The sequence below is a fragment of the Pyrus communis genome, chromosome 7 (genome assembly GCF_041283825.1).
Source record: "Pyrus communis isolate YQ-2024b chromosome 7, ASM4128382v1, whole genome shotgun sequence".
Classification (NCBI taxonomy): domain Eukaryota; kingdom Viridiplantae; phylum Streptophyta; class Magnoliopsida; order Rosales; family Rosaceae; genus Pyrus; species Pyrus communis.
Genome location: NC_142571.1, coordinates 5,146,860 through 5,164,131, shown reverse-complemented (window position 1 = coordinate 5,164,131; position 17,272 = coordinate 5,146,860). Strand labels below are relative to the sequence as shown.

The 17,272-nt window shown below is 37.3% G+C and overlaps 3 protein-coding genes across 4 annotated transcripts; 1 reads left to right on the top strand and 2 right to left on the bottom strand.

The window, feature by feature from the left end:
* Positions 1-495: 495 nt before the first annotated feature.
* Positions 496-3,911, bottom strand: VTE5 (phytol kinase 1 VTE5). Its single transcript, XM_068474846.2, has 5 exons — positions 3,344-3,911; positions 2,081-2,148; positions 1,817-1,948; positions 1,608-1,723; positions 496-1,295 (listed from the first exon to the last, which is right to left on the bottom strand). Exons 1-5 carry the CDS (start codon positions 3,776-3,778, stop codon positions 994-996), a joined length of 1,053 nt encoding a protein of 350 aa, XP_068330947.2. The 5' UTR covers positions 3,779-3,911; the 3' UTR covers positions 496-993.
* A 1,001-nt stretch (positions 3,912-4,912) lies between these two features.
* On the bottom strand, positions 4,913-11,008 carry LOC137734612 (putative U3 small nucleolar RNA-associated protein 7). Of its 2 annotated transcripts, none has more exons than XM_068473852.2 (9): positions 10,893-11,008; positions 10,363-10,457; positions 9,968-10,036; positions 9,797-9,886; positions 9,388-9,520; positions 8,423-8,541; positions 7,697-7,764; positions 6,864-6,912; positions 4,913-6,146 (listed from the first exon to the last, which is right to left on the bottom strand). In XM_068473852.2, exons 2-9 carry the CDS (start codon positions 10,414-10,416, stop codon positions 5,109-5,111), a joined length of 1,620 nt encoding a protein of 539 aa, XP_068329953.1. In that variant the 5' UTR covers positions 10,417-10,457; positions 10,893-11,008; the 3' UTR covers positions 4,913-5,108. The 2 variants fall into 2 exon arrangements, with proteins under 2 accessions (XP_068329953.1, XP_068329954.1); XM_068473853.2 differs by having other exon boundaries at positions 10,363-10,463; positions 10,893-10,988.
* Positions 11,009-11,287: 279 nt separating this feature from the next.
* LOC137734611 (SEC12-like protein 1) lies at positions 11,288-16,556 on the top strand. Its single transcript, XM_068473851.2, has 10 exons — positions 11,288-11,545; positions 11,709-11,809; positions 13,542-13,674; positions 13,790-13,881; positions 14,631-14,730; positions 14,851-14,923; positions 15,012-15,132; positions 15,558-15,677; positions 15,925-15,995; positions 16,088-16,556. The coding sequence occupies exons 1-10, from the start codon at positions 11,360-11,362 to the stop codon at positions 16,282-16,284; spliced, it is 1,194 nt and encodes a 397-aa protein (XP_068329952.1). The 5' UTR covers positions 11,288-11,359; the 3' UTR covers positions 16,285-16,556.
* The last annotated feature ends 716 nt before the right edge of the window (positions 16,557-17,272 follow it).

Here is a 17,272-nt window from a genome sequence, read left to right as displayed (position 1 = left end):
AATAAAACATTAAAGCCCACCATTTATTCACCACCATTGATATTAAATTTAAGAATGAGTGACCTTGTATTTCTTTATCACCTGATTATCAAGAGAGCTTTTTTGTTTTTATTTCATGTGATATAATTACTTTAAAGCTGGATTACAAAGATGAGAGAGTGTTTGACAGGACACGGTGGGTTAAAGATGAAAACTTTATCCATCAAGGCCATGGACCACTTGAGGAGAACATTTCTGTTTAAACCAAATTATTGCTAGTCCATTCTAAGGCTAAGCTCATCCGTTCCCTTAGTGTAGATAATATCGTTTGTTTAAAAAAAAAAATGTTAGAGATAAATCATGTTTTTGGATCTTTGGGCTAAGCAAAGCAACCTCGGGCTCAGGCAACAAGCCCAGCTAAACTTTGTAAGGTCAAGCATTGTGGGTCGAATGCTTCCTAAAATTTTTGTTTTATTCAAAACCTACTCGATCTATATTTATGTATGCTCTTGAGAATAACAAAATAAGATGCGAGAAGATTTTCCATGATTTTTTCTTTAATACAAACGACATTTTTTTGATAAAACTAATACAAACGATATTAGAGGTGCAAGAATTAGAAGAAAATCTGCTATCTGATCCAAACTTCTCGGTTTTGGAATTTTAGGATCCAATCCAACAACAACAATAAAGCTTTTTCCCACCAAGTGGGGTCGGCTGCCCAATCCGCCAAAATACCAACACCAATCAAAATTGATCGGACCTTGAACATACAGTATCCACTGAAAATTGTTAACAAAGACACTTACCCAAGTCAAAGCTGGTTGGTTTTGTGCTTTGCTGTATGTCTTTGCTAATGTGTCCATAGAGCTCAAGGAATGTGGCTTGGACTATGTATGCAGTCGCAGTCCCTGCAGAGCTCGACGACAGCTATTCCTCTGCTCCTCTAATCTCCATAGTACGTAATGAATCATCGAACCAGATGATATGGAATTTGGGAGATGAATTGGAAAGCTACAAAGAGAAACTCAAATATGCTGCTGCCATGCTTGCCAATGGAACAGATATGTTGTCATCTAATACCTCTGTAATTGGAAGAGACTCCACAAGTGTTGCCACCAAAGCAACGAACGCTACCTTTTCAGCTGTCTGGATCCAATTCAGTTCGAAATATCCCAGAAAGGAGTAATAATAGAGCATCCCCATGGAAATCAAGAACCCAAAAAGAAACATCGATATGCTACCAGCCCAACTCTTTTTTGGATTATAAGGGATCTTTATCGACCCAAACTTTCTTCCCATGATATCAGCAACACCTATAAAGTCAACAGAGAAATTGAAATGGTTATAATTGCACTAATGGAGGGAGGAGAATTAACAGGGGTTTTTCTTCCGCACCATGAGTTGCATACAACCACTCGTCTATCTCTCTCATCACATGAGATGTCCGGACCAGAGAGACAAGAGCAAAACTTTCCAGCAACGGGTTCACTATGAGGGTTGCAGATATAGATAGAGAGAGTGGTAGTAAACCAGTTGCATGTAAGTTCTTTAGAGACAGACACAATGGTTGTATGGAAGAATGTGTAAGAGACGGGTGAATATGATGGAGAAACTTGAGGAGTTACCATCCCCGCCGCACATCATTGCCAACGAGATCAGTCCAACGGGAGACTCACGCCAAAACACAAGAGCACATAAGATCAATATGAGAACATAATACAAAGGACCTCTAAGCAACTCCCTGCAAAACAGAAGCCAAAGCACACTACCTTTATGAAAATAGACATGATCAGCTTCATAGAATAAGGTTAGATATTTAGAAACAAAAAATTACTTTGGGTTTCCTTCTCTCGTGACAGATTTGACGAGTCCTTCATTGGGGACCAAGGAGAAGCCGTGAAGAAGAAGCCTCAAGCAATTGACAAGGGGAACCACAGAGGCAAAGTAACGAGCATCGGTTGAGGTGCTATTCTAGGATTAAAGCGATGATCAGCTCAAGTAGTCAGGGAACCTTGTAGAACTCACTGTCCACTGGTGGTATAAATTAATGAACAAGAAACAGTACAAGAGATTTTGTGTCAAAAGAGCAAAAGGATACCTGAAAATTGGCCAGGAAAGCATGAAGAATATCCCAGATAATATATGCACCAATTTTCTGCTTAAATTCTGCATTCAAAGTAAGCAAAGAAGAACTGTAAACAACAATGCATGCTACTAATGATTTAGGTGTACAATTTAAAGAGTAATGCTATAAGGACGGGATCCCTCCATTGTCTCCAGCTCTCGTTTCGTCAAAATTTACTTCTTTGTTTAGTTAACTCCGTTGATTGATTAATTCCTTTATTTTCTCCATTGTCTAGCTTATAGTTTGGTTCACTCTTCTTGTATAAACATTGGGTTATACTTATGCCCCTTATGAACAAGACCTAAGTTCCTCCATATCTTAGAATTAACGTTTCTTATTGTCCTTGTTCGGTATTGGATTGAATGGAACCCACTATATTCAAGGTATGTTGAAGGAAGAAATGGAAAAGTTGTGCCCCACTCAAAGGTAGAAGATGGAATACTCGTTAAAGAAACATTAATTTCAATCCCTTCCAAAATGAAAGGATTAGAACGGGTAAGTTTTCTTTACGTCTAATCCCCTTCTAGGCTTCTAATTCCCTCAAAAGGAAAAATCATTCACCTCTACCTTCAGTATACGTTAAATACAGTGAATTATCCATTCCAATCCAATCATAGAGACCAAACGAGACAATTATGTTTCATTTGTTTGTAATCGGACTTACCCTAATATAATCTCAACTATATTCAACAGCTATTCATACAAAAATGAAAATCAATTTAAACCTCAAATGAAAATCGAAGATTATGCCATTATTTTTCTTTCTATTTTCATATTATTTTCTGACAGGCAAGACAACCATCCTACTATTCACTTGCTAAAAACAAACTAGTACCACGTTGTCGCCGGTAAAAACAGAAAGAGTGAGAGTGGATTGTCTTCCTTCCCATTTTCATACTCTTCCTGTATCCTCATGTGATGTGTGATCACAGTTAAATCACGTCAATAATTTATATTAATTTTTTATAAAAATAATAAAACAAAAAGTAATAAAAATATAAAATATTAACATAATTTAACTATGATCACACAAATAGGAAGGCATGAAAAAAGTATGAAAATGAGAGAGCAGACAAGACAATCCCCTCGTAGCTTCAACTTTTCAGACTTTTGAAGCTGTGTGCAACTGTGCATGACCAACAGTAGCAAAAATAAAATAAAAAATATTTTAAATAAAATGGAAAAAATAATGGTAAACAATACATGAAGAAAATTAATGGGAGGAAGCAAAATCACCTGTCGGAGAAGATTTCGCTGCGTGAGATTATCGAAGCAGAGGACGAGGCCGTAGGCGCCAGCGATTACGACGGCGGTGGCTCCGGCGTCCTGCATGAGGCCATCGGCGGGGGCGGGTAGAGCGGACACGGAGCGGGAGGGGCGTGGGGGAGGGTGCGGCGCACGGTAGAGGACGTGGAGAGGTGACTGTGAGAGGGTATGTGGTGGAGACTTGAGGGTGGTGGGGTTGTGGCGACGGCGCACGACAGAGAAAACGGAGAGGTGGCGGAAAAGAGGAGTGGTTGGGGTGAAGGATAAGAGATTCGTCATTAAACTGGATCGATCTATTTGGAATCTGGATAGCGAGACTGACTGACTAATTGTTGAGAATTTAGAGAGAGAGAGAGAGAGAGAGAGAGAGAGAGAGAAGTGAGAATTCAGTGTGGAGTGTTGCATTAAGCTCAACTGTCTTTACGGCGTAGGCATATAGTTTTAAATGATGAACCAACTTGCCACGAGCTGATCTTCTAGTAATAAATCACGGATTGCGAGATTTTTTTTCAAATTAAAAATTCAATGTTTTGGATTTGAAATCCGCAGTTAGTTAACTTTCGTATTAAATAATACTTTTTAATTTTAGAAAAAACTTAACCAAGGTTAGGTTAAGTAAAATGATACGTTGTAAATGATTAGGTGTATGATGATTATATATCTAAATGAGGGTGGTGAACAAAAATGCTCTCATAATGGATGACAATTTATGTGGTGAGCAAAAATGCTCTCATAATGGATGACAAGTTATGTGACACAAGGTCATCATCACAAGGTGTCTAATGCTAATGAAATAAAGGTACGGGGAAAAAAAACTTTATGTTTTTATTTCATTGACACATAATGTTACCATAGCGTTATACTCATGTTATGTAAGTCATTTTCGAAATCATGAGTCTGTAAACATGATTTGATCAGTCCTCGAATGAGAAGTCTGTAAACGTGATTTGGTCATTTGGGTCTTTCTAACTAGTGGAACGACAGCAATCTTTTTCTTTGTGTGCTTTTTTTTTGTTCTACTTTCTGGTTCTCCTTATCATTCTCCGACGATGCACCGTAACCAGTACCACAAACACTTTAAATTTGGAATGAACCATATGAATCCAACGGATTAAGCGCTTTCTGATTTGGTTCAATTTTGAGAAGCATACGTGATTGAAAAATAGCCCTGCATAAACCCACCAAAAGAACAGAGGCTAAAAAGATCAAGCAGGTGCAAAGCAGGTCAGAGTAAAACCAGACTCACGAATCAATCTGCAAAAATTCTACCATGCTCCGGAGTATAATATAGAATTTCGGAGGGTGGAGGATTTCTGTTTCTGTACTTGTTCAAAACGTCCAAAGACTCTAACGGTACCATGCTCCACAGTGCATAGCAGAAAAACCTTCCAATCCGAATAACCACCAAAGATTGACTGAATTCATAGCCAGCAAACATGGATTGAATTCTTAATTCTGCCTATCAAACATCTCTTATGTCTCGGGTTCAAATCATATCCCTCCGCTTAGTGTAGTTTAGAACAATAATAACACTTGTAATAGAAAACAAACATTCCCCTTGGGATATAGAATTTCGAATGTTTATCTTCTTACAGAAAAGGAGAAGTTTCCGATATATAAAACGAAAACAAAATTTTGCAACACATTCTACCTCTAATACAAAAAGAAAAATCATTGACGAGTAACATTGAAATAAATAAAATACAACATAGAAACGATACCTAGATTAGCACAGTCATGTAGCTGCTTTCTTGCGAACAAACCGTTGCAAAGCTGTTGGTTGTTCTACTTGCTCGCTTACTTTCTGCTTCTTCCTAGTAGCTTGTTCTTCCTCTTTCTTTTGTTGCTCCAAGAAAGGCCTCTTGGCACTCACAATCATCTCTTGCTTCTTCTTGGCCCTCTTACTCGGCTTATTCCTCCCTTTTGTTTTCTTCTTCGGTTCAATGCCCTTGACAGCTTCCAAAGCAGCTTCCATCTCTGCCTCTTTCTCCTCCTTTGTTCGCTTCTCTTTCCTCCTCTGAGTCTTCACAGTGCCAAGCTCTGTGGGATTCAACATGATTGTTTCAGGTGGGAGCTTGTCGAGTAGAGAGTGCACTTCCTTCTCTCTTCTCTGTTTAGATGTTTCAAATGGATTCGCCACCCAGGTATCAAAGTTGGGTTCCCCAGAACCAGGAATTAGAATACTAGACCACCCCATGGAGTGCCCTATGCCCAGAACATCTTCGTAAGGTCGAAACAACACCTTTCCTATTTGGTAACCTTTAATCATTCCATGGCCCATATAATTCTCGTAGTTCTGAGACCCAGAAAAATCTCCCAGGATCTGCACATATGAATTACATCCACGAGCAAGCAGACCTTTCTGACTGAAATCCAAAGTCGATGCATGGCCCGGTAAAGTTTGAATTGGCTCATCCTGAAGTTTCCTCAAATCCCAAAGCATGATTTTCTTCTCTTTCCCAGCTGTGGCCATGAGATGGCCATTAGGATGAAATGCCATCGCTGAGATGGGCCCCTTGTGACACAGCCTCTGCAGGAGGGGAGCAGAGCTTGTAGGTTTCCACATGGAAACTTTACCACCCGAATGACCCAAAGCAACAACCCCGTTGTAGGGGTTCACCTGCATCACATCAGTACGGCCTAAGCCCGTCCTGTAACTACCTATCATCCTGCCCATTGTTACATCCTGATAACGAAGATGCCCAAATTTGTTTACCGATGCCAAGAGGAAGTGGTTTTTCAGAAATTGAAGCCTTAAAACTGCGCCATGTTCCTATATGATAAGAAGTATGACTTTAGTTCCATAACAATGCATCTGAAATCATCCACTTGACTATAAAGGGAGACAACATGATCACAAGGAACTCTTTGGTCTGTCAGAATATTACATATATGAGGAGCACTGATTCCTAGAACTCAAGGTCCAGAGCACAATTACACATAAAATCAAGGCAAGTACGCAACTGACTTTAAAGACTCTGGCCCAGTTATGGAGGCTTCATTTCCTATTACTTGACATGTTTAACCTGATCTGCCTAAGAATTTACCTTAACCACTATATTAACAGAATACCAGTGCTTTTTACAGCGGCAAATCACAGTTCAGAAAATTTCTTTTAGTTGTGAACTGAGGACAGATTATGCATCTATTTATGAAAAGACAAGGAATCACAGATTATGGTTTGAGTGCAATCTTAAAATGCTTCAACTCTCACAGACCATCACAGACCTATCTGGAGAGCTTTAAAACTCTATTCCATCTATAATACAGACTCGTCAGAAACATAAGTCAAGAAATAATTGATTAGCTGGTTCATAATACATACATTGTAATAAGACAACTCAAACAGAGACATGGGAAATGAAAATTGCACTTGCAATATTTAGAGTAATTAGTTATGTGTTGCTAATAGTTGAGGAAAGCCTTTAAAACGATTGCAGGATTGTGAGCCGAGTGTTGAGACACAATCTATTCATTACTGTATACTGACCTTTAAGCAGTGAAGCTCAGTACCATCGCGATTATAAATATATGGATACCTGTTGTTAATGAAAATGGTTAGCCATACTAAATAAGATAAACATCAATCTTATGTAGCACAACAACATTCAGGAAAACTTAAGAAGAACATAAACTAGTACAGACTACAGATACCAATTACAAAATGCGGGCTGCTTATAAATCCAACTCTTGTAAACATTCATGTTGCAAGACAAAATAAGCTGTACATGACCCAAAAAAACACGATAGATTGTAATGGATTGTTAAGAAACATGAGTGTTATAATGGTTGAATAAGTACAGTAGGATGAGCCCTACAGAACTTTGTTTGGAAATAGAAGCAGAAGGATAACTACAATGACAAAATAGTTTTCAGCAACATAAACCAAGCATTGCACCTGTATCATGATTGTAGTAGCATTAAGTGCAGAGTAAAATATTTTAAGCACTGCTAATTAGCAAGAAGAATGCCTCTTTATGGAGTTCATCGGCCAACTCAGTGTATGTAAAACGGGAGTAAAATTCATCATCACGCAACCACCAAGAATAGAAAAATATGGTTGCAAAATAAATGTATAACTCACTGAACCAACATGTAAGTTGAAAGGTAGACGACCAGGTTCTAAAAATATCTGAGTAGTCATCCGTTTTTCTAAATAAAAATAAATAAATACAAATATAAGACAGGGATATTAATGTTTGGCAATACAATCACATGCAACGGAAGCAAATTTCCATTTATAACAGCCATTTCATAATCTACCCGTAAATGTTGAAAGATTACCAACATAAATAACATTAAGTGCAGAAAACAGTTTTATACTTTTTCTGAGCAGCAGCAAAGAACAATTCATTGTGCAAGAACGCCACATCACGCACTGTTTCTCTAACCTGAACAAAAACAATTGGGTAATCGGTCAAATGTTCCAGTCAAACCCTGAGTTACAAATAAAAGAAGCTCCCAACACTCCAGCATATTCTTAAACACAGAGAAAAACATGTTTCACACTAATCGATAGTTTGACTCAAAACGTAACAATCACACAACTTTCATGCTACTTTCACATTTAGACAGTAGAAACTCCAATGACATATAACCGATGATTTGACTCAAAACACAACTTTCACATTTAGACAATAAAAAACTCCAATGAAATTGAACCAATAATTTGACTCAAACCTTAACAATCACACAACTTGATAAGGTGCAAAGATTAATTGTTTAAAATATACTTGCATAATGAATTTCATTCTTTCTTCCCACTACTTTTATACAAACTACAGAAGGTAACTAGTTTCAACAAACAATAAAAACTTAAAATGCTTGTTACAAAGTTCAGCATCCTATCTAGGCCATTAAATTCACCACTAATATATTCAAATTTCACATATGAAGACTACGACATGGGATCACATCTAAATCAATACAGCAAGAGATGGACAATTTTGTGTAACACAAGGTCACAACATCAGGCTAAGAAAGTATCTGTACTGAGTGTCAAAACTATAGTTTGGCTATTTTATTTTGAACTCATACTGCCCAAGATACCTGAATCTCTCTGATCAGGCTCATATTTTTCATGTCTAGAATAGCCAGATGGCCCTTGCGTCCACCAACTGCCATATATCGACCACTTGAGGTGAAATCCAGCGTGTATGGACCGAGATCTGAAGTCAAGAGTTATGGTTCAGTTACACATATTAGAGTAATTTCAGTGATGTGGGAGCATTTACAAGGCATTCCCAAGACCTAGCGGGTAACCACCTTGGCTTGGGTTGTAGTCAGCTTCAGATTTTAGTTGCTTATCTTTTATTTGAATTTTTTTGCATTTTATATTCCGTTCACTATTGGAATTGGTAGATGAAAGTTATGTCCCTAGTAATCTTTTAAGCAGCCATGTGATAGTCAAGTGAGTTTTCAATATCCTGGACTGGCTCCTAATTAGGCAGTTCAAAATAAACAATTTAAGCACAGTTATCCAGACAATTCAGTAATTAATTTAATCTCAAGCCTATGGATTGTAAGAAAGAATTTGTCTTACCAAAAATAACAGTGGTTCAGGTGGTTCGTATTACTAAATAAATTGGTGTACAATGAAGTGAATTAGACAACGACAATAACATGAAATGGAGTCATCTGCATGATAAGAGCTAATGCATAAAAAAGTAAGGAACTATCTGAGTCCAAGTTCAGGTCATTCTAAACCTAAATTTTCTTCGGCCAGCTAAACCAGAATTTGCATAACTGATATGAGAAAGACACACAACAAGATATAGTACATGCCGCCTCTTAACTTCAATAAGGTGAAGAATAAAGTTTCAATGAAAAATTCAGACAGACTAGTTTTGTTTAGACCAGGTGAACCAAAATTTTCGTAACTGATATGAGAAAGACACACCAGATACAATCCATGCAAAATTTAAACTTCAATAAGGAAAACAACAAAGTTTTAATGAAAAACTCCGACCGACTAAAACATCATTAGAGATCAATAATAAGGCTTGGGTTTCAACCTGGTAAGACAATATCATATTGACTTCTTGAGCTTAAGATATCTACTTCACGAGCAATTGATTCTTGTTTGATCATCCATGTCTTCTCTATGCCTTCAGTCTCCAAATAGCCTCCCTCACTTGGTAGAAGCCACTGATAATTTTGATAAAAAACAAAACAAACATTCAAATCAATTGTTATCAGTATTACATGGACTAAAAGAACAGGGGAAGCAAGATTTCATGTAGAAGATCGCTTGTATAAACTAAATCCAGTAAATTAGAGAAAAATGTAATACAACAGTGCACGACTGGAAAAGAGAGTGTACAAAGTCCAGTCTACTGCTAGAGCATGACTCTATGTAAGATTCTTTTCCCTTCCGTAAAAGTTTGAACAGACCAACATATCACATTAAGGAAAACAAATCACCTTCTCAGCCTTGGCAGCAGCGTGTGCAGATTTTCCATACAATTCTTCTCTAACAGCAAGTTGACCCTTCAATTTCTTATCTTTCAAGCCCTGAAAACACAAAAAATCCAAGATGCAGTGACAAATAAACACGCATAAGTTTCATGAAAACTCAAAGTTTCTAGGCCATACCTCCAAATTTGCTTCTGCTCCTCTAAGAAACTTCTTCACTCTCTTATCTAACTCATCAGAAATCTTCTCCTGCAAATTAAGGTACTGCCCATTTTATTTTCTCATTCCCCTTTTAAGAAAATTATGTGCACATAAGATCCTAGAGTTCAGCTCTCACGTTGGTGAGTTAAATAGTGCAATGCACAAAAGGTGAGGGCTTAATCAAGAGCCATCATAACTAAAATACCAAAATATCAAAACTCGAAAATCTCCAAATAACAAAACATCTAACAAACATATTCGATGAGATTGAGTAGAATCATGACTGCAAGCAGATCTTGTGGGACTGCTACAAAAAAAAATATAACCAGTTGATTTCCGTAATAAAATTATAATCAGTTGATTTTCACGCGTACCTGTTCCATTGCAGGCACAATGTCAATAGTGCCACCGTCTTGTTTCACACCCATCTAGCTTACAGCAGTTTCGTATCCTTCAAACGCAAAATACCCTGAAACTTGATGAGCAATACAATTCAACGACGACATTCAAATTTTATTTTTCCAAAGAAAAAAAATGATAAACTGGTGCACATAAATCTTTTAGCTTGAAAACCCACATCTTTCACGCGCCACACCCACAAATCAACCCAATTCAAATGGTGAATTTGTTATAAACGAACACCAAAAGCACGAGAAAAACAACGGAGTTTGAGATAATCAAATTCCGGGATTTTTCAAGCATCGAAGGAATAGAAACCTTACCCCCATCACAAACGTAAGAAATTAAACAGAAACATAAGACAAAGAACTACGCAACAAGACACTAGAACATAGCGAGCAAGCAAAAAACAAAACACCAAGATTGGAAATGTTGACAGGACATATCATCATCCGACAGTTGGTATGCATTCTCTGATACAACGTTGGATGAACAAAAGCAATACCTCTATGACTCTGCGATTTAGTTGTTGCTGCTCGAGAGGGAGAGGGAGAGGGAGAAGGAGAAACGGTAGGGTTTTTGTATCGGACTAGGGCAGGGGTTTTACTGATAGAGACAAATGTTAAATTGCCTAAGGTTGGATATGGGCCGTTCCCAAACTATCAATGGGCCTTAATTGGGCCCAAGCCCAGAAATGTGTAAGGATAAAAGGCGTAGAATTTTGAGCGAATATCCATTACCGATAATTGGACAAGGGCGTTGACATTGTTCCACTTCCACCAACAACTTTGTCATCAGCATCACCGCCGTTGATGTACATTCGTACGTAGGACCCACAACGACAACAACGTGATCCTTTTCGATTTCGACCTTTTCATTCCTTCTATAAAACGACGACAACATAATAATAAAACGAATTCCTGAATTCCTTCTTTGTTTTTCTGTCTCTCTCTATCTCGGAAATAGAATTGAATGGCGGGTGGTGGGTCCGATCAGCAGGGTCCGGTCACGTGCGGGTCGTGGATCCGGCGGCCCGAAAACGCCAGTTGGGTGGTGTTCGGGAGGTCCAGGCCTAAGGGCTCTCCTTCTTCTTCTTCGTCAGTTCTCGAGGTCTTCTCCTTCGACCCCAAGACCACTTCTCACTCCTCCTCTCCCCTGGTCTCTCTCTTTCTCTCTCTAAAATCTGTGTTTTTTGTAATCTCTGTGAATTGGGTACTTATTGTTTTGTTTGAGGGGTTAACATAAGAGAGCTCGAATGAAGGTTGGGTTTGACTTTTCTGTTGGGTGGGGTTGACTGTTTTGGTGGTTTGATTGTTTGTAGAGCACATATGTGCTTGAAGAAGTGGAGGGTGATGTAGTTTCGATTGCGGTGCACCCAAGCGGCGACGACATCGTCTGCTCTACCTCCAATGGTGTCTGCAAGTGAGCTTCTCTCTCTTCTACTTGTATTTTATATTTCCAAATTTATCAACTTTTTTGTTGCTTTATATCAATCCTACCGTTGTCGGTTCTGGGTTATTTATTTATTTTTTTAAGTTTTATAGTGTTATGATAATTAAATAATGATGATTAAATCTTGCTCTTAACTGTAATTAATCTTCAAATTTGATACTGAATTAGTATTCTTAGAATATTTAGGTTTGGTGAGTTGTTAAGATATTCAAAAGAGAAAAGATTGTGGGGTCTGTTCAAATTTAGTATGTTTCTTATCCTCAAATTGAAGGTTTACATGTGCTTATCTACTCTTTCCAGGCATTTCTCATAGCTAAAACTTGTATCGAATAAAGGTTGAGTCTACAGATATAAGTTTCTAGTCAGAAATCCATCGCTTTAATTATGTTACACAGTCAAGTGACTAATTAGTGGTAATTAGGACCTGTATGATGTGATTTTAAGCCAAAAGCGCTTTTAGATAACCAAAAACTCTTCCAACATTGTTGGGCAGCAAAAATTCAACGTGCTTATGGGTTAGAAAAGCACCTGGAATTGTTTTTTACCAAAGAATTTGAAATTTTATTAAAAATTCTGACGCGCTTATGATAGAAACACTTCAAATAAAAGCACTTAAGAGCAGAAGGGCTTTCTAGAGAAGCATTTCCAAACGGTCCCTTACCATGTTCACAATTCATGTGCAGAGGGATATGTCATTCTCGTGTGAGCATGAAATTTCCATTTTATGGTTCCCTTGGAGCTTTTCTTTTTCCTTGACATGTGACGCATGTGCGACCCATACAAAATCAACGTAATCTCTATCATTTTGTATGTCTAACGTGGTACAGGTTAAACAATAGTAGATGTTCTAACAATATGATATGCAATGTTGATCATCACTATAAACCAAGTTTGGATTGGGTCTTGTGATAGTTAAAGTGATCCTCTTCTCTCTAACCGGTGAATTTCTCAATGAAGCCTTCACATTCTATGGTATCACAAACCAGTTTGGAATCTAATTAGGGACTCAACTTTGACATGGAAATGCTGTCTGATGTTGTTGGGCAAACTGTAGCTCTCTGTTTGATTGTTAAAAAGTTTACCACATGATTCACAGCTTGAATGTTATGATAAAAGTCGGAAGTGATTTTCACACCCTTCTTTTTTTATGGTCATCGAATTGGATAAATCAAACGGAATCAACGGCCATGATTTAAGAGGAGTGTGTAAAAGGCTAAAAATGGTGTGGGAAAATCACTTCCCTTAAAGTATACTATTAGTGCTGCAAAAGGATTAACGAGGTACACCGATCTGTGAAATATATTCCCGCGTTTCATTGGAAAGGATATCTTAGTCATTTGAGCCAGTTGGAATTTAGAACCCAAAAGATAATTTGGTCTTGTTCTTAGCGATTCTGTATTGTCCTGATATATCTGCTTTTTTATTTTATTTTATTTATTTTTTATTTTTTGATCCCACTGAAACCGATGAACATAATTTTCATATGAATAGAGAATCAAAAGGATGATGATGATACTTTCTATGAATTTCGTGTCCAGCTTACTATTGTTCATGGACTAGTCCATCGTCTTCTCTTTATGCTCTTCCTCCTGTGTTAGCTTGTACGTTTATTGACATTTTAGCTGAAATTTTATTGACATTCTAGTGTGTCAATGCCTCCCACGCAACTAGCCATTGAATGAGGTTTTTGTGGTGATTGCAGATTGTTTGAGTTATATGGCCAAGAATCAACTGCAAAGCTGTTGGCAAAGGAACCACCTCCTCTGGAAGGAATCGGTCCACAGAAGTGCCTAGCTTTTAGTGTTGATGGATCTAAATTGGCTACTGGCGGTGTGGTAAGCAATAAACTTTAACTCCCCTATTGTTATAATTTGACTTCTTGTGCTTCTATTTTAGTTAATTTTTATTTTGTTCCAAACATGTTTTTATTTATGTCCTAATCAACTATAGGATGGGCATTTGAGAATTCTGGAGTGGCCAAGCCTGCGAATAATCTTAGATGAACCAAATGCGCATAACTCTGTGCGTGATATGGATTTCAGGTGAGAAACAAGCTTGTTTTGCTTATGCAGGACAACGCCTATAAACAAAAAAAAATTTATAAACTCCGATATTTTTTTTCATCTCCTTGCATTGGGATATGACTGTAAAAGGAGTTGAATATTTTCAACAACGTCAATGTAGTTATGTAGAAGAACACCATTATGCTTTCTTGCAGTACTTATTCCACTCATCAAAGAATCTCTGAACTCATTGTTGAAGCATCTTAGACCTGGTTTGGTACTGAGGTGATTCTGAAAAAAGCTGCTATCAAAAAAAGCTGGGAGCTGTTTTTGTGTTTGGTAAACACTCAGCTTCAGTTTTTTTTCACAGTTTTGGATGAAAAAAAGCCAAAAACAAGAAGCTGCAAAACCTAGCTTTGAAAAATCGGCTTTTTTTCACATCTGTTTTACATAAAAGTTTACCAAACACTCTAATACTGCTTTTTTTTTTTAAAAGCACTTTTACAAAAAAGTTTGACAAACACTCTGCTGCTTTATTTCACAGCTGCTTATTCTCACAGCACAGCAGAAGCAGCTTTTTTTCAAAGCACATCAATACCAAACCAGCCCTTAGTCTTGATTAAATCTAGTATAAAAAATTACGAGTTGGTAATATAATGAAAAATAATAGGCGTTAACGGATTTCTTTTTCTTTTGTCTATTGACTTAATTTTATTTGTAAGACGACTTCCATACATGTCCTATTCTAGATTTTGAATATTCCGATCTATTTTCATATTATATTCTAGCCTAGACACCGAATTTTTAGCTTCAACATCTACTGATGGCTCAGCAAGAATATGGAAGCTGGAAGATGGTGTTCCTTTGACTACTTTGACCCACACCTCAGTATGGATGATTTCTTTAACTTTTGAATATATATTGTGGATTTTCTTCTATATTGGTATAATATTTGTTTTTTCTTCCTTTGGTCGGATCGGCCTAATGTTCGGGGTTTTATTTGTGCAGGATGAAAAGATTGAACTATGCCGGTTTTCTAAAGATGGGACAAAACCCTTTCTGTTTTGCACTGTTCAAAAAGGTTTACCTCTCTGAACTGTGAAGCAAATAATCTAGACTGCTATATTATTGTTTCTTGGCATCTAAATGTACTTGTATGAATCAAACAGGCGATAAAGCTTTCACTGCAGTTTGGGACATAAGTACATGGAGTAAAATTGGGCATAAGCGGCTACTTAAAAAGTCTGCTTCTGTTATGTCTGTCAGCAAAGACGGGAAATATCTTGCACTGTAAGCACTTAACTTTGCATTTGATCCTTTTGTTTATAGTACTAGGCTTTATCTGACAATTTGTTAGACAACAAATTTCTATGCTGGTGCATCGATTTGAAAGTTAAAGATTGCTGGTAGGTGGATACTTTATTGATGGTTTGTTGATACTTATAACTTGATACACACATATTGGTGTGGTTACACATGTATTCGTTCACTGTTCATGCACACACGTGTAAGAGGGAGGACAACGTATATTCAATTTTCTATTTATTTATTAAAACAAAGTGATTCATTACGTTCTTTCTTCAATTCTACGATGAGTAACAAAGCATTAGGAGACAATGTTCTGATGACTTGGTAAATTTGAGAATGCCGCGTGTGTAACATGGTTTATGATATCACTTTGGCTAATATGCACTTGTTTAATCTTAAAATTGAAGGGGAAGCAAAGATGGTGATGTATGCGTGGTGGAAGTTAAGAAAATGGAAATTTGCCACTGGAGTAAGAGGCTACATCTGGGAACAGGCATTGAAACTTTGGAGTTCTGTCCAACTGAAAGGTAAGGCTTTCCAACGAGTTCTACACGTCCTGATTCTGTTGGTCTTCGCTGAACAACATTTGTCTTGATTCTTGATACTTTGCATTGGAATGAGTACTAACCCTTGCTTGATACGTGTAATGAAATTCAACTTCGAGATGAGTCTTTGTAGTATATTCAGATATTGTATCTGTCACCTGGAAAAAAAAATTATCTGCAATTTGCTCCCCTTTTGGTTCTTTTAGACTAACATATTCCTTGGTTTCAGGGTTGTGCTTAGTACTTCTAATCAATGGGGAGCTGTGGTGACTAAGTTAACTGTTCCAGCAGATTGGAAAGGTATCTCTCTCCCTCTGTGTCTGTGTGTGTGTGAGCGTGCGTGTGCGTATGTGGTTGACAATTTTGTTTACCCTCTGTTTCAAAAAATGCAGAGTGGCAGATCTATCTGGTGCTGTTAGGGCTGTTTTTAGCATCCGCTGTCGCATTTTACATCTTCTTTGAGAACTCTGACTCATTTTGGAACTTCCCTCTTGGAAGAAATCAACCAGCAAGACCGCAATTTGGAGCATTTTTAAGAGAGTCTCCGTCTTCTGATGATAGAAATATTTGGGGTCCGGTGGATATGTGATGACTTATCATCCATTCTGTAGAAACCACAGAAAGTAGCATCGGCGACTGGACACAAACTATGCCAGTTATTTGAGGCCCGCAGAACGTATTCTTGTAGTGGTCTATGCAGCATTCACAGAAACGGAGAAGAGAAGCGTCTAGCTTTTCAAAATGCACATTTGATTTGTATTTGTCTTGGGGGGTTCTGTGAATGCGTTTTGTGTATAAACTTTTTTTCGTACAACTAAGAGACGTTCTTGATTACGAAATAAATTTTGATTTTTCTTCTCATATGTATAAGGGAGTGGACCGCGCACACCAGACTTCCCGATGATCATCGGGTTTTTACTGCCCTTGTGTTTTTTCTTTTCAGGCTGACCTATTTGAATTGACAATAACAGATGAGAAGTAGTAATATTTGAGAAGATTGATGGTCTAAGATGTGGAGATTGTTTAAACACCATATGATTTGCTACATTTTAAGTCTCTCAAATTTTAAAATTTGTTCGACTAATTGTTTTTGGTAATTTGAAAAAAAAAAAAAAAAATTGAGAAAAAAAAAAAAAAGGGTCGTGTGACTTAACTTCAGTTCTTTTTAATGGGGGTAGGAAACCAATTTGTTAACACGTGGAAGAGCTTTGTTATGAGTTAATTACACAAACACTCATTGAGACAGTCTTACACCAAAAAAAAAAAAAAAGAAAACTATGAAATGAGCATGGCAGGTGCTATTCATACAACTTATTTTTATTTTTCATACATCTTTCTTAATTTTCGGCCGTATGATCAAATTTATTAACACCTAGAAGTGCTTCGTTATGGGTTAATTACACAAATATTCCTTGAGACAGTCTTTTAAAAATAAAAAGAAACAAAAATAAACTATCAAATGAGCATGGTTGGTGCTATCCACACACTTATTTTTATTTTTCACACTATTCTCAATTTTCGAACACCGAATCAAATTTTTTAACACATGAATGTGCTTTGTTATGAGTTAATTACAT

Bases quoted from the DNA above. Each gene is read 5' to 3' on its own strand.
- VTE5 (XM_068474846.2), bottom strand. From the start codon at position 3,778: ATGCAACACTCCACACTGAATTCTCACTTCTCTCTCTCTCTCTCTCTC. The intron at 1,724-1,816 runs GTAATTTTTTGT...TCTGTTTTGCAG, and splicing joins ACGAGAGAAGGAAACCCAAA to GGAGTTGCTTAGAGGTCCTT. The intron at 1,296-1,607 runs GTAACTCCTCAA...TTGACTTTATAG, and splicing joins AATGATGTGCGGCGGGGATG to GTGTTGCTGATATCATGGGA.
- LOC137734612 (XM_068473852.2), bottom strand. From the start codon at position 10,416: ATGGGTGTGAAACAAGACGGTGGCACTATTGACATTGTGCCTGCAATG. The intron at 8,542-9,387 runs GTTGAAACCCAA...TCTTGACTTCAG, and splicing joins ATATGATATTGTCTTACCAG to ATCTCGGTCCATACACGCTG. The intron at 6,147-6,863 runs GTCAGTATACAG...CTTATCATATAG, and splicing joins CTGAGCTTCACTGCTTAAAG to GAACATGGCGCAGTTTTAAG.
- LOC137734611 (XM_068473851.2), top strand. From the start codon at position 11,360: ATGGCGGGTGGTGGGTCCGATCAGCAGGGTCCGGTCACGTGCGGGTCG. The intron at 15,133-15,557 runs GTAAGCACTTAA...TTAAAATTGAAG, and splicing joins GACGGGAAATATCTTGCACT to GGGAAGCAAAGATGGTGATG. The intron at 15,996-16,087 runs GTATCTCTCTCC...CAAAAAATGCAG, and splicing joins TGTTCCAGCAGATTGGAAAG to AGTGGCAGATCTATCTGGTG.